This window comes from Grammomys surdaster, unplaced genomic scaffold, assembly GCF_004785775.1.
Source record: "Grammomys surdaster isolate TR1022 unplaced genomic scaffold, NIH_TR_1.0 125562, whole genome shotgun sequence".
NCBI lineage: Eukaryota > Metazoa > Chordata > Mammalia > Rodentia > Muridae > Grammomys > Grammomys surdaster.
The window spans coordinates 127,013-141,984 of NW_021620409.1; the positions used below are offsets into that span (position 1 = coordinate 127,013).

Genomic DNA, 14,972 nt, shown 5'->3' on the forward strand with positions numbered 1-14,972 from the left:
CCTTCAGTCCTGGGCTGTCAACTGTACCTGAGGCTGCACCTTCATCAATGACCTTCCCTGACCTCCCACAGTTCCAAGCCTCATGCTCTCCATGACCCCTTCATACCTTCAAAACCAATACCACCTGGGTGACTCTTCTTAGACATGACCAAGTCCAGCTGCTACATGAGGTACAACCTTGGCTGTCTCTGAAACACAGCTTCTTTGTGCTCTCAGAAAACATTTCTCAGAAGATTTTACCTCAGTGATGCTGGACTCTTCTCAATCACCACTAATTTCATAGCTCCAGCTAACCAGCATTAATTGTCCCATTAGTCCCTTGTATTCTTGACTCTAAAGCCAGAACCACATGGCAAAGCTGCAGAGTTCTGCTGCTTACTGGAGCTAGAACATGGCCTCCTTCTTCTATTACATTATCATTGGATTTCTGTTTTACGACTCCTTTATTGCCTAAGCTTGGCTGTTCTGGAACTTGCTCTGTAAACTCACTTTGCACTCAACGATCTGCATACCTCTGTTTCTTGCTATTAAAAGTGTGTGCCACCATGCCTGGTCCTAAGCTTTTTACGGCCACTATGCCTCAAGATCTGGATCACAAGTGTGTCCTCTATTTCTGGATTGTAGCTCATTTCAGATTTAAAATCCAAATGAAAACAATAACCAAGTCCCTTGTTCAACCTCAAAAGCATAAACAGTAATAAGTTTAGCAGGATGAGGTCTTCCTATGAGGTCACACTCCCTTAATCTGTTTACCTCCTAGAACGTAGGAGGTAAACAGATTAAAAGGAGGTAAACAGCTCTGTTCTACTTCCTGGTGCCCCTTTATTCTTTGAACCATACATTTTGTACTTTTTTCTTCTTAAGCTTGGTACCCTTGATCAAAACACTCTTTGTGAGACTAAATCAGAAAGCAAAATCTCTACTGGGTTTTTGTTTTGTATTGTTTTGTTTTTGTTTTGTTTTGTTTTATGAGGCTTCCTTTGTCAATGCAATTGACAGTCTCTTTATCTTAAACTCAGATTCTTCAGACAAGGAAAAAATAAACAACAACAATAAAACAAACAAACAATCCCGGTAGAGATCCAATATTGATGGTGTCACAGAAGCCAGAGATCTCAAACCAGACCAATGACTCATTGCAATGCACATTTACAAGTGAAGATGTGTGGACAGAGGGACATACACAGTACAGCTTCCACAATGAGATATTTTCTATACTCTTGTTATTGTTGTCATTGGTTGGTTATGTGTGTTTTATTTTGGGGGAGAAGTTACAAGGGTGAAAGGCAGGTATGAGGGGAAAGGGAGATGAATGGGACTGGGGCACATGTGAATCTCTCAAAGAATCAATAAAAAGGTTTTTTTTAAGTCTAAAGAAACCAATACATTTGTTGCCAATTTCTTTACATTTATATACAATTTAAAATATTCTAAACTTACAATGTTTTTAAATCAGAAAGATAAGATTTCAAGAAAGCAAATGAGCCTTGATCCTTGATCCTAAGAATGAGATTATCTCTCTCTCTCTCTCTCTCTCTCTCTCTCTCTCTCTCACACACACACACACACACACACACACACACACACACACACTTTTTGAGACAATGTTTCTCTGTGTAGCTCTGGCTGTCCTGGAACTCACTCTGTAGACCACACTAGTCTCAAACTGAGAGATCTGCCTGCTTCTACCTCCCAAGAGTTGGGATTAAAGATGAATGCCACACATACATACCCACACCTGCTTACTGTATAAATCTTAGTATTTTAACTCTTTGGTAATAATTTTAAATAAATTTGTATTTTTAAACTGACTTTTAGAAAAAGTCCCTGGGGAGGGGCCATGCTGCCCACCACTGTCCTTTAGTAGATGAACAAGAAGATTGATTAACTTCTTATTGAGAAATGAAAGATTCCTAACTGCTTCAAGGGAGAGAAGATGTACCAGGAATATCAACAGACATGGCTACCAGAACCAGCATATAGAAAACCTATAGATACAGGTTAGTCTACAAGCTCACTCCTTTGAGAGTGGAATATACAGGATGGTGACCACTGGGCAAGAGGGTCCCCCCCCCCCCAATAATCCTTACACAGCTGTAATTCTAGCCCCATGCCAAGACATGTTAAGACTAAGTTCCATGGGAAACAATAAGAAAGATGTTTGGCTTAGAAGAGGTAATGAGGCTTTAGAACAGAGCTAGGAACGACGCCCAGTTGGTGGACTGCTTGCCTGGCAAGCTTGAAGCCCTGGGTCAAATCCTCAGCGCTGCATAAACACAGGGTGGTGCCCCACATCTGCGATCCTGGCGCAGAAAAAGCTCAAGATTGTCCTAGGCTACAAAAACCAGGTTTCGAGACAGGTAGGAGCCTCTCACCAAAAACAAATAAATAAACAGTAAAATTAAAAAGGAAAGTCTGTTCAAATGGGCTGGCACTTGCAGGGAGAGCCAGGGACCTTGCTCTGTGGGACTCGGGCTAGGCTGATTGTAGGAGGGAAACCTGGTAAAGATATCAGGTTCCTCTGGAGCAGTTAGTCCTGTGGGCACAGTCAGGAGGGTCAGAAAAGGGACAAACACCTGCCCCCAAGCCTGTCTTTAAATTGCAGGCCTCTCTTTCCCACAGGACTCGGGACCTCAGCACCCAGGCCTCTTATTTAGCTTGGCAGCTTAACTCTGTCCTTGCCTCGACTTAGATCTGCTCCAAGCTCTGAAATCTGGCATCGGCAGCCATATCAGCCTCCAGAAAGGCAGCTGCCATTGCCACATCGAGTCTAGGGCAGGAAAAAACAGGTTAGCTCCTGCCAGGAACTTATTCCAACTTCTAAATTAGAATCATTTACACATCAAAAGAATATGTATAGTGCGCATACATAAGTTATGGAGAGGATCTGCTAAGTAGCCACAAACTTTCCAGCAGTCTGAGAACTAGAAAGGGGCAGACATTACCAATGCTCCATGTCCCCTTACTACCCTGAGCTGTGAGCTATCACTTAGCAACCACACCATGCTAAATTCTTTTCTTCTCTCCTGTTTGTCTGTCTCTTGCTCCCTTTCTTTTTGGGAGTGAAGGCATGTGTCAGTGAGACTGAAGTAGTTGTTCTGAAAATCCCTGCCCTAGGGTAATGTAAGCAAGGTCTACTCCTTACAAGGCTTCAACCCAAACCCGAGTTCAATTCCACCAAAGTTCCATCTGAGCCATCAGTTGTAGAGTGTAGAAAGGGGTTTCTTACAGAAGCATGGGTAACCAACTCCTGCATGGTTGATAGCTTCCCTGTAGCCACACAAATGGAGTTTCCCTCTCTAGCTAATCTTTCTCTGCAACAAATGTACTGTCAGTTTTAAAACAAAATGTAACATAAAAGCAAAGGTGAAGTAGGAAGTGTTTAGGAGACACTATATTTCCTTGGGTCTAGACTGAAGATGTCTCAGCTCCAGGTAACTTCATTATATAATCACATCCAAAGTTGTTTGGGGGAACTTTCTAATTCTATTGCCTGTGAATCCTGGATGTACCAAATAAACCCATCTTCCTCTTACCACCCACACCAGAAACTTGAAGCACATTCCGATGAGCAAATCTTCATGCTGGCAAGGATCGTAAATGAGGACCTCTGCTTTCAAATCCAATGAATATTTATTAAGCAACTTCTCTGTTCAAGAAACAATCTCTTTTGGAGCCCCCTTGAGACCAACTTGCAAGGAGACAAATAATGGCCCTATTGTAACTACACAGCCAGACGCTGAATCATGAAGGCTGAGGGAGCATCCAGTTTTACTTCTGTGACTCGTGCTTTTAAAATCATTACAACCTGTCCCAGACTTCCCTATGCCTTTTATACTTTTATAACTTGAGCTGTCACCGTTATACACATCATCTAGAAACCACTTTTAAAATCAGGTAGCTAAAGTTGAGGAAAACTTTGTCCTTTTTGATAGCACCTACACCTAAGAGAAGCAATCACACATGAGAGTGAAGCGGGTCCAGAGGGCTTTGCTCTTGTAACAAAGTATATTGTTCTTCCTGAAACTGCAGAAGTGAAACTTTGTTTCAAACTTGATAAATATGCTCACAGAACTGGTTTTGAGTAGATAAGAGGGTGAGGATGAAATGGAGGGACCTGGGAACACAGAGTAGGTGCCCGTCTTAGAGAGACTTAGAAAGACCTGGTGTTATGAGATGGGTATGAATTATGAGGGGCTAGAGACAGGGCTCCATCAGTGAAGAGTTTACGGAACAAACACAAGGACCCGAGTTTGGATCCCCAGAACCCACATAAAAATCTGGGTAGGGTGGTGCATACCTGTAATCCCAGCATGAGGCTGTGGAGACCCAAGGAGCCCATATGCTTTTGTACCACGAGTCGGGCTAGCTGAAGCAGTGAGCTTCAGGTCCCAAGGCCCAGTGTCAGCTTCTTTATGTTTGTTTGTTGTTTTGGAGGCAGGGTCTCTCTACACAGCCCTGGGTGTCCTAGAACTCACTATGCAGACCAGACTAGCCTCTAACTCACTGCCTCCACCTCCCAAGTGCTGGGACTAAAGGTATCCACCACTATGCTCAGCCTTTGTTGTAGATTCACAGAAGGAGAAAATTTATTGTCTGTCAGATTCATTACTAAGAACGTCCTACTTTCGTGAATCTGTGTCGGTTTTAAAGTGCCTAGGATGAATGAGGCCTAAAGTCGACCCCAGCATGTTCTAGGCTGAACTTCAGGACCGTGACAATGTTTGATATAGTAGAAAACTTATCAACAGCCACTGGAGTGAGGAGTAAGTCACTGAAGGAAATAAAGGAGCCTGGCTGTGGTGTGGAAGAAAGAACTTAAAATACAGTGACTGGAAAAGGAAAGGAATTGACCTTCAAAAGAAGGGCTTTGACTATTTTTTTGTCTGAGATCAGAACTACAAGTCAATATGGAACTCTGTCAGATTTATTCTCTGTAATGACATTTTTTCAGGAATTCTAATACGCAGCACACAGTGAAATAGACAGATTGTGTGACATAATTTAATATGATGAGATGCACTGAGTTATCTAGGGCACTGCTTGTCTATAGCTGGTATCCCTCTGTAAACTGTTCATAATGGCTGGCTTCTCTTCCAAAAGTGTCCTAATTTAGGTAATAATTTTAATGTATATGTTCACTCTATATAAAAGAAAAATGCATGGGGTTTTCTAAGAAAGTTTTACTATTCCTCATAGATGACTTAGGAGGAAAGGGTTTATTTGGCTTATACTTCCATACCACTGTTCATCATTGAAGGAAGTCAAGACAGGAACTCAAACAAGTAGGAACCTGGAGGCAGGGGCTGATGTAGAGACCATGGAGGGGTGCTGCTTACTGGCTTGCTCCCAATGGCTTGCTTAGCCTGCTTTCTAGTAGAACCCAGGACCACCAGCCCAGGGATGGCCCCACCCACAATGAGCTGGGCTCTCCTCATCAATCACTAATTTAGGAAATGCCTTACAGCTGGCTCTCATGGAAGTATTTTCTCAACTGAGGCTCCCCGCTGACTGTCTTTTGTGTCGAGTTGACATAAAGCTAGCCAGCACACTGTTACTGCCTTGAAAATATCTGTAATGTTCCGTTGTGTTGCAGTGACATGCCAAAGGAAAAGGCTAGAAGACACACATGCATTAACCCTGCCACAGATAAGGCATCTACTAACTTGTTACTTAGGAAAGCAAACCCTGGGGTTTGTGGTAGTGTGTCTTTTGGTTTGGTTTTGGGTTGGGTTTTGGTTTGTGTTTGTTTTTGTTTTTGTTTTGTTTGAGACAGAGTCTCACCGTGTTGCCCAGGTTGTCCCAGAACTAACTGTCCAGACTCAGCCTTCTGTGTGCTAGCATTCAGCCATGTATCATCGGGCCCATCTTAAGAAAACAGGTTTTTCTTTAAGTTGAGCCACTGCCGGAAGCAAATCGTCTCACTTTTCCAACTCTCTCCACTCTTGTCTGACCATTGTCTCAGGAATTCTCAGACTTCTCTCCTAAAGTATGACTCATGCTGAGTCCCCAGCACAATAAATGAATAAGAGATTAGCTGGTGGGTGGTGGTGCACATCTTTAATCCCAGCCCTTGGAAGGCAGAGGAAGGTGGGTCTCTGTTTATTCTAGGCCAGCCTGGTCTATGTAGAGATTTCCAGGACAGCCAAGACTAACATAGAGACCCTGTCTCAAATAATTTTACTTCCTTCTTTTGAGATTATAATATAATTACATCACTTCCTCTTTCTCTTTCTCCCGTCAACCCCCCCATATGCCAGTACCTCCTTGATCTCTTTTTTAAAATCCATGTTCTTTTTCCATTTATTGTTGTTACACATGTTTGTGTATATGCATATACATATATATTCCTGCTCAGCCTGTAATATGTCACTCTTATTGTCAGGGCTGATCATTTGGTACTGGATAGCCAGTGGGGGAAGTCTGTTTCTCACACTCTTGGGATTCCTTAGTTGCCTGTAGTTCTCTGCGTAGGGTTGAGACCTGTTGGGCTTCCCCACCCATGTTAGTGTGTTTATTGCTTTCCTTGGTCAGCTCCTGTTTAGGCGGCCATGTTGGTAAGATATAATGTAGCTTCTGATGTTACTAGGAAACATAGTATCCCGTCGAACTTCCTAATCCTCTGGTTCTTACAATCTTTCTGCTTCTTCTTCAGCAATGATCCCAGAGTCTTTTTTTTTAATTTATATCGATACAGTAATTAAATCCAAGGAATTTTTTTTTAATTTTATTTATTTATTTATTATATGTACACTGTCGCTTTCTTCAGACACCCCACAAGAGGGTATCAGATATCATTACAGATGGTTGTGAGCCACCATGTGGTTGCTGGGATTTGAACTCATGACCTCTGGAAGAGCAATCAGTGCTCTTAACCACTGAGCCATCTCACCAGCCCAGGAATTTTTTTAAGATGTTACTATAGCCTAGCATAGTGGTATTCACCTTTAATCCCAGCATTCAGGAGGCAGAAGAAGGTAAATCTGAGTTTGGGACTAACTTAGTCTATATATAGCAAGTTCCAGGACAGCCTAGGCTATGTAGTGAAATTCTGTCTTTTAATACAAAAAAACACCAAAAAAGCTACTCTAGAGCTGGAGAGATGGTTCAGAGGTTAAGAGCACTAGACAGTTCTTCCAATGATCCTGAGTTCAATTCCCAACAACCACATGGTGACTCGCAACCATCTGTAATGGGATCCAATGTCCCCCTCTGTGTGTCTGAAGGCAGCTACAGTGTAGTCACATACATAAAATAAATAAATCTTTTTTTAAAAAAGTTACTCTAAACAATAAACATTCTTCATATGGTTAATGCCAATGCCAATAATATCGATAGAAAATATGATAAACCTATACTAGAAATATAGCTTTAATTTAATTTCTCACATCTTATAACAGGAAATAAACAAGAATATCTCAAGTTAGTGTACTGGCTGGTTTTGTGTGTCAGATTGACACAAGCTGGAATTATCACAGAGAAAGGAGCCTCCCTTGAGGAAATGCCTCCATGAGATCCAGCTGTAAGACATTTTCTCCATTAGTGATCAAGGGGCAAGGGCCTAGCCCATTGGTGCCATCCCTGGGCTGGTGGTCCTGGATTCTATAAGAAAGCAGACTGAGCAAGCTATGATGAGCAAGCCAGTAAGCAGCACCCCTCCACGGCCTCTGCATCAGCTCCTGCCTCCAGGTTCCTGACCTGTGTGAGCTCCTGTCCTGACTTCCTGATGAACAGCAATGTGGAAGTATAAGCTGAATAAACCCTTTCCTCCCAAATTTGCTTCTTGGTCATGGTGTTTTTTGTGCAGAAATACAAATCCTGAGGAAGAATGTTGGTAAACAGAGAAATCCACTGTGTCGTAGCTGGGCATGTTGGCATTAGCCCAGAATCCTTCCAGTAAAAAGAGACAGATTACACATGTGGGCAGGCATTTGTATGCATGGAGCATGTTTGGTCAGAGAACAGCTTTCACAAATTTGTTCTCTCCTTCCACCGTGGGTTCTGAGGACCTAAGGCAGGTCATCCGACCTATGTGACAAGCCTTTTTACCTGCTGAGCCATCTTGCTAGACCAGCTTTTTATAAAGTGTATGCGCATGTTATTGTAATTAAAACTTTAAAAAGCACTTCTTTTTAAATAAGGAAGAAATATATTGATGAAAATGGTAGCTGTTAAAAAGGGGCGATAAAGAAAAATCCAATGTGTGTTATAGGGGCCATAACACAGACTGATTTCTAAAAAGCACACACAGACTCAAATGATTCTTCATTTTTCTCAAATAAGAATTTATCACAGAACTATCAGTATATATGTAAGTAATGACATCAAAACAGGTTCAGTGGAGGCTAGAGAGATGGCTCAGTGGTTAAGAACACTGACTGCTCTTCCAGAGGACCCGGATTCGATTCCCAGAACCCACATAATAGCTCACAGCTTTCTGTAACTCCTGTTCCAGGAGATCTGACACCCTCACACAGACAAACATGCAGGGGGAAAAAAAAAAAAACAATGTACATAAAATACAGATAAATAAATCATTAAAAAAAAAAACAGACTCAGTTGAAGACTGGAAAGATGGCTCAGTGTTTAAAACACTTGCTGCTTTTTGCAAAGGACCAGGGTTCAAGTCCCAGCGCCCACTTAGGGAGGCTCACAACTGCCTCTGTTCTACCACTTTGACCTCCTCAGGCATCGATACTCCCGTGAACACATCCCCACAAAGACACACATACATACACATAGTGAAAAATAACTCTAAGAAAGAAAGAAAAAGAAGGTAAATTGTTCTAAAATGGCTCTGTTTAATAAGACAAGAAAGAGTGATGCCCTATGGGAATATTCCCAGGAAAGAGTGGTTAAGATAGTAACCTGGAATGCAAACACCTTGATTAAGAGAGAGACAGGCAGATTTCTATGAGTTCAATGCCAGCCAGGGTTATAGAGTGAGACCAGACATCTGTGGGGGTGGAGAGAAAGGAAAAGACGGCCAGATAAGTGGTTTAGGCAAGAGAGCATATCGGCGCAGAAAGCTTGCGTTGGAATAAGTGAGACACTTCTTTATTCCAAGAGGCACTGATCCGGGATCCTTCAGACTGCCTGAGCGGGCTTGCCCCTAGATATGGCCGATATGTAGTCGACCAGTGACGTAGGCAAATAAGATAGAGGGATGAAAAAAAACCTGGCGTCCCAGCCAGCCAAGTACCGGGTGCGAGGATACACGGAGGTTAGAGCGTGCTCCATGCAGTCCGTGACTAGGCTCAGGTTCGTGCTGCACTTCATCAGCTCTCGTTTGGTGGTGCTGCAAACTGAAGAATCAGAGGAAGAGGGTCAGCCCGCAATTCTCTGGATTGTTATCGTTGCACGTGGTCACAGAAGTCTAACTACAGTGCACTCCTGGGAAGACCAGGATTCCAGGCCAGACCTGTGCTTCCCAACATGATCATCACAAACATAAAGCTCAAACCTGTGCTTTTATTTTAATTCTAGAAAAGATTAATTTTTGTTTGGTTTGTTTTGGTTTGTTTGTTTGTTTGTTTGTTTGAGTCTGGGTCTCTCTATGTAGTTTTGGCTCACAGAGATCTGTCTGCCTCTGCCTCCCAAATGCTGGGTGTACCACACCCTTCCTTAGTAAACTTTATTTTTAAAACTCAGTTCCATGACTTATTCAATATAAGTACACGAATCTCCTTTTCCAATTGGAAATTTTATTATTTATTTATTGAAGGCATATTTATATGTGCGTGCACATTGCACACCACACGTGTGGAGGTCAGAGGACAGCTTTGTGGGGTTGACTCTAGGATTGAACTCAAGTCACCAGGCTTCTAGAGGAAATACCTTTACCGGCTAAGCTATTTTGCTGGCCCTCTGTGGTAAATCTGTGCATTTTTGTTATAACTTATATATATCATTAAAATCTAGCCAGTTAAAATATGTAAACCCTTGATTTTTAGTGTATTTAGAGCTTTGTGATCACCATGTAGAGTTGTCAAACTTTAGGACAAATTCTCCACTCCTAAGATTAGCCCTGGAGGATGGACATGTGGCTCAATGGTAGGGTTGTCACCTAGAACATTCGTGGTCCTGGGGTTGATCACCACATGACATCATGACATCACACACATATATATACACACATGCATATATGCACACACATACATTCACATGTAAAACACATACATTTGTACACAGTTAAAACATAAACACACATACATATACATAAACCTACACACGTAAACACATACAAGCACACATATATACACATAAATACATAAGCAAATACACATACAAACATATAATTCCCAAAGCCACTCTTTTCTCTCCAATCCAATGAACTCAAGGCAACATATAATGTGTTGGTCTCTACGGATTTGCATGGGCATTTCATATTAGTATAATCATGAACTGTATTCCTTATATATGGGTTTCTGTGTAGTACTTGGTACATGCCAAAGAGTGTCCTTAGAAGCCGCCTGTCTTTTTTTTCTTTTGCAAACATACCCATTTTCTCTATAATCTCTATCAAAAAAATAAAAAACAAAACAAAAAACAACAACAACAAAAAACCTGGGGCTGGGGACACTGCAGGTAAGACATGAATATGTCTGCTTGCCATTCATTGAGTTAGATTCCCAGAATCCATGCCATGGCTGTAACCCCAGGATGGAGAGAGGTAGATCCAGGGAATTCCTGACCAGCCAATCAGACTGAAATGATGAGCAGCAAGCTTGTTCAAAGACCTTGTCTTAAAAACTACAGTGGGGATCCCAACTGTGGCGGCACACACCTTTGACTCGTGGAAAGCAGGGCCAGGCAGATCTCTGTAAGTTCGAGGCCACTCTGGTCTACAGACCAAGTTTCCAGGTTAGCCAGAGCTACACAGAGAAACCCTGTCTCAGGAGGAAAAAAAAAAAAAAAAAAAAACTAAGGTGGAGAGTGATAGATGACACCCAAAGTCCTCCTCTGCTCTCTCTACATGTGCAGGGAAACACACACCACACACTTTCGTACTTACACATACACCAAACACACACACACATACACACACACACAAACTTACAGTCGTCAAAAAACTGCTGTCCGTAGGACTCCTTGATGTGTTCAGGGGCTGCTTCCCAAGCTTTCTTGACTCTGTCAATGCTTAACTCTATATCCGTCATTCTTGTTTTGAAGCTCCCGGGTTCAATTATGCTGACTTTCACCCCGAAAGCTTGAATCTCACGCCTGAAACCAAACTATTTAAGTTACCTCCTTTGATAAAACAGTCACCATTTTAGCTCCTTCCCCCAGCACCCCCCCACACACAGACACACACAGACACACAGACACATAGACACACACCAATAGTTTCACTGAAGATTTTAAAGGACAGAGAGGTGGTACACACCTTGAATTCAAGCACTTAGGAGGCAGAGGCAAGTGGATCCCTATGAGTTCCAGGCCAGCCTAGTTTACATAGTGAATTCTGGGCCAGCCAGGGCTACACAGTGAGACCCCGTCTCAAAAACATAAAATAAAGAACAAAAAAAAAATAGGAAAAAATAGTAATTTAAACATTCCTAGATCCAATCATGGGAACATGATTACACCAAGTCCTCTAACCACTAATCTGTTCCGCTCTTTTGCTTTGTTTAGATTTGACTTTGTATGTTTGTGTGTGCATGCATGTGTGTGCATGTAGGTATGCTTGTAAGTATGTGCATGTACATGTGTATGTGTGTGCATATGTGTGTTTGAGTGTATCTATATATGCATGTATGTATATGTGTATGGGTTTGTGTGTGTGTGTGCATGAGTGTGGGTGAGTGTGTTTGTGTGTACATGTATGTATGTGTATGACTCTCTGTGTGTATGTGTGTATGCTTGAATGATGAGTGTGTGAAAGAGTATGTCTGTGTGTGCATGTATGTATATGTGTATGTCTCCATGTGTGTCTATGTGTGCTTGCATGCATGTGTGTGTGTGTGTGTTTATCAAATCACACTTGTTAGAGGTCAGAGTTCAACTGGCAGGAGTCAGTTGTCTCCCTTCTGCATGCAGGAGTTCCAGGGATAGAACTCGGGTCATCAGACTTGGTGGCATACACCTTTGCCCTTTGATCCATCTCACTAGTCCCTCAACTGCTTTTTCAACAAGAGCACACGCTACTCTCCCAGAAGTCCAAGGTTTGTTTCCCAGTACCCACATGGCGGCTTACAATCGACCATAATTCCAGTTCCAGAGCATCTGACATAGTCTTCTGACCAAGACAAGCGCCAGAAATGGACACAGTACACACACCTACATGCAGACAAACACTCATACACATAAAATAAAAATAAATATTTTTAAAGTGTTAGGTACCCAGGAAGGGAAAGGAAAAGAAGTAATAGAGGAAATAGCATTGGTTATGAAGGTGTTGTGCTAAGTGCTTATATGTATGAAGGTGCTGTGCTAAGTGCTTATATGTATGAACTGAGTATGTCAAGACTGAGTTCCTCACCTCAAAAATCTCTCAGTGGGTCAGGTCTTCAGGCAACCAGGAAGAGGCAAGTGATGAGCCTCCCCAGGCAATCAGAAAGAAGGAGATTCTGTCAATGACTTTGACTGCAGATTTTTGACTTGGAAGAACAACGAGGGGATAGCATGTTGTTTTAAAACACCATAAACTTTAAACTACTTGTGATAATGCACTATATCCACAAGAATCTAATGGCTACCATGAGGTCATATTCAAGTCTCATTTCCCAAGATCAACCCCTGCTAAAGAGCGTTTGTACAGAAATATTCTGTGCCAAGTGACTACTACACATGTTCTCATGTTTACAGCTGATTGGACCAGGGTACTTGCTTGATGGGAAGAGGGACAGTCTTAGGTCTAGACAGTGACTCTGTCTGCTATTACCCATGTGACATAGTAAATACTTAACCTCCTCTCTGCAGTCCTGCAGTAGAGTGAAGGCACTATCTTAAATAATTTGGGTGTCAGATACAGCTCAGTGATTGAGCGTTTACCTAATACGTAAGGGCTAAGAACCACAAGAGAAGAAATGATTTAACAGATGTAAAATTCTTACAGTATGGCCTGATGACTAATAAGCACTTAGCATTGTCCCACAATGTGATGTCAGTGACACACAAGATACATGAACCGAGGGCTGGAGAGATGGCTCAGTGGTTTAAGAGCACTGACTGTTCTTCCAGAGGTCCTGAGTTCAATTCCCAGCAAACACATGGTGGCTCATGATCATCTGTAATGGGATCCGATGCCCTCTTCTGCTGTGTCTGAAGACAGTGACAGTGTACTCATATACAAAAAATAAATAATTTGTTTTTTTTTAAAAAGATGCATGAATTCAGGAAAGGATATGTACCTTAGTGGTCAAATGACTGCCTAGTGTATATAGGGCCCAGAGTTCGATCAACAGTAGCAGATGCATACACACACACACACCCAATGAGCTAGATTCAAGAAAGACCGAGAGGTCCCATGATAAATTGAAATTGTAATAAAAAAAATATATCAAGTAAAAAGATACGGAGTAAGGCATCACCATGAGAGACAGAGACAAGTTGTTTTTCAGGAAGAAAAACAAAGCCACCCTCTCCTCAGAAGGGAATCTTGAGGACTAAATGTGACATAGCTACAGAGCTAAAGGCCTCAGGCCAGAGCACCATCCTGTCACTTCTTGACTTACAGATAAATTTTGGGGGGAGTCTCAGGCAGTGGTGGTGCATGCCTTTAATCCCAGCACTTGGGAGGCAGAGGCAGGCAGATTTCTGAGTTCAAGGCCAGCCTGGTCTACAGAGTGAGTTCCAGGACAGCCAGGGCTACACAGAGAAACCCTGTCTCGAAAAAAAAAAAAAAAAGAAAAAAAGAAAAAGAAAGGGGGGGATTGAATTTTGGTCTCAGTTTCCATGAACTAGAAACAATACCCCACATACAGGGGTTTTGAACTGGACAGGATTGTAGTGCACACTTTTAATTCCAGCACTTTTGAGACAAAGCCAACAGACTTCTCTTGACCCAGCCAGGGGTACATAGTAAGATCCTGCCTAAAAAAGATTTTTTTTTTAGCTAGACAATAAGACACACCTGTAACCCCAGCCCTTAGAAAGTTAGAGCAGTATGATCAGGAGTTCAAGGCCAGCCTCAGCTACCTGAAAGTAAGGTAGAGGCTAGCTAGCCTGGGCTACCCTGTTTCAAAACAACAAAGGACTTAAGGTGGTTCATATTTGTAATCTCAGCATACAGAAAGCCAAGTCACGAGGAATGCCTACTCTTGAGGCCAACAAGAGATATACAGTGAGATTCAGGCCAGACTGGGTTACAGAGTGAGATCTGTGTCAAACAACAGAAGAGATGTGGGGCGCACGGAAGGGAGGTAGTGTCTGAAGTACAGAGCACAATGTGTGCAGCTGTGACGTATGCGGCACTCTGGATTTTATCGAACAGTTACCTTAGCACGTCTGAGAATGCCTCAACTCCATATTTGGAGCAACTGTAGAATCCTCCAAACAACGCAACTCTTCCCAAAACACTGGAGATGTTGACAATCCTGCCCCGAGCCTTCTTTACCAGGAAAAGCATGCTCAAAGTCACCTGGGTCAGACCAATGAGGTTCACTTGAAAGATAGATGTGTAGTCCTCTGGCCTGTACCACTCAAGGTAGGCAAATGGTTGTAACACTCCTGCGTTATTAACCAAACCCCAGAGTCCTAAAACAACAAAACATAAATCGATACTCATATTCCTGATAAAAAAACCAACAACTACTTATGCTGACAAACTTTCCTTAATAAACAGCTAAAAATGCTAGAGAAAAGACAAAACAAAAAACAAAAATGAGACTAGATCTCTCTCCATAGCCCAGGATGACCTGCAACTAATGATACTCTTCCTTCAACCACCGAAATGCTCAGATTACAACTGTGAACTATCATGTCAGAGAGAGAGAGAGAGAGAGAGAGAGAGAGAGAGAGAGAGAGAGAGA

At 42.2% G+C, this 14,972-nt stretch overlaps 1 protein-coding gene across 3 annotated transcripts in view; it reads right to left on the bottom strand.

Annotated features, from left to right (window-relative positions):
- Positions 1–8,781: 8,781 nt before the first annotated feature.
- The window catches only part of Hsd17b6 (hydroxysteroid 17-beta dehydrogenase 6), an 18,643-nt gene continuing 12,452 nt past the window's right edge, over positions 8,782–14,972 (bottom strand). For all 3 annotated transcript variants that reach the window (XM_028786711.1, XM_028786712.1, XM_028786713.1), the window contains 3 exons: positions 14,439–14,697; positions 11,060–11,223; positions 8,782–9,305 (listed from right to left, as the gene is read on the bottom strand). In XM_028786711.1, coding sequence (XP_028642544.1) covers positions 9,088–9,305; positions 11,060–11,223; positions 14,439–14,697 — 641 coding nt within the window. In that variant the 3' untranslated portion in view covers positions 8,782–9,087. The remainder of the gene's footprint in view (positions 9,306–11,059; positions 11,224–14,438; positions 14,698–14,972) is intronic.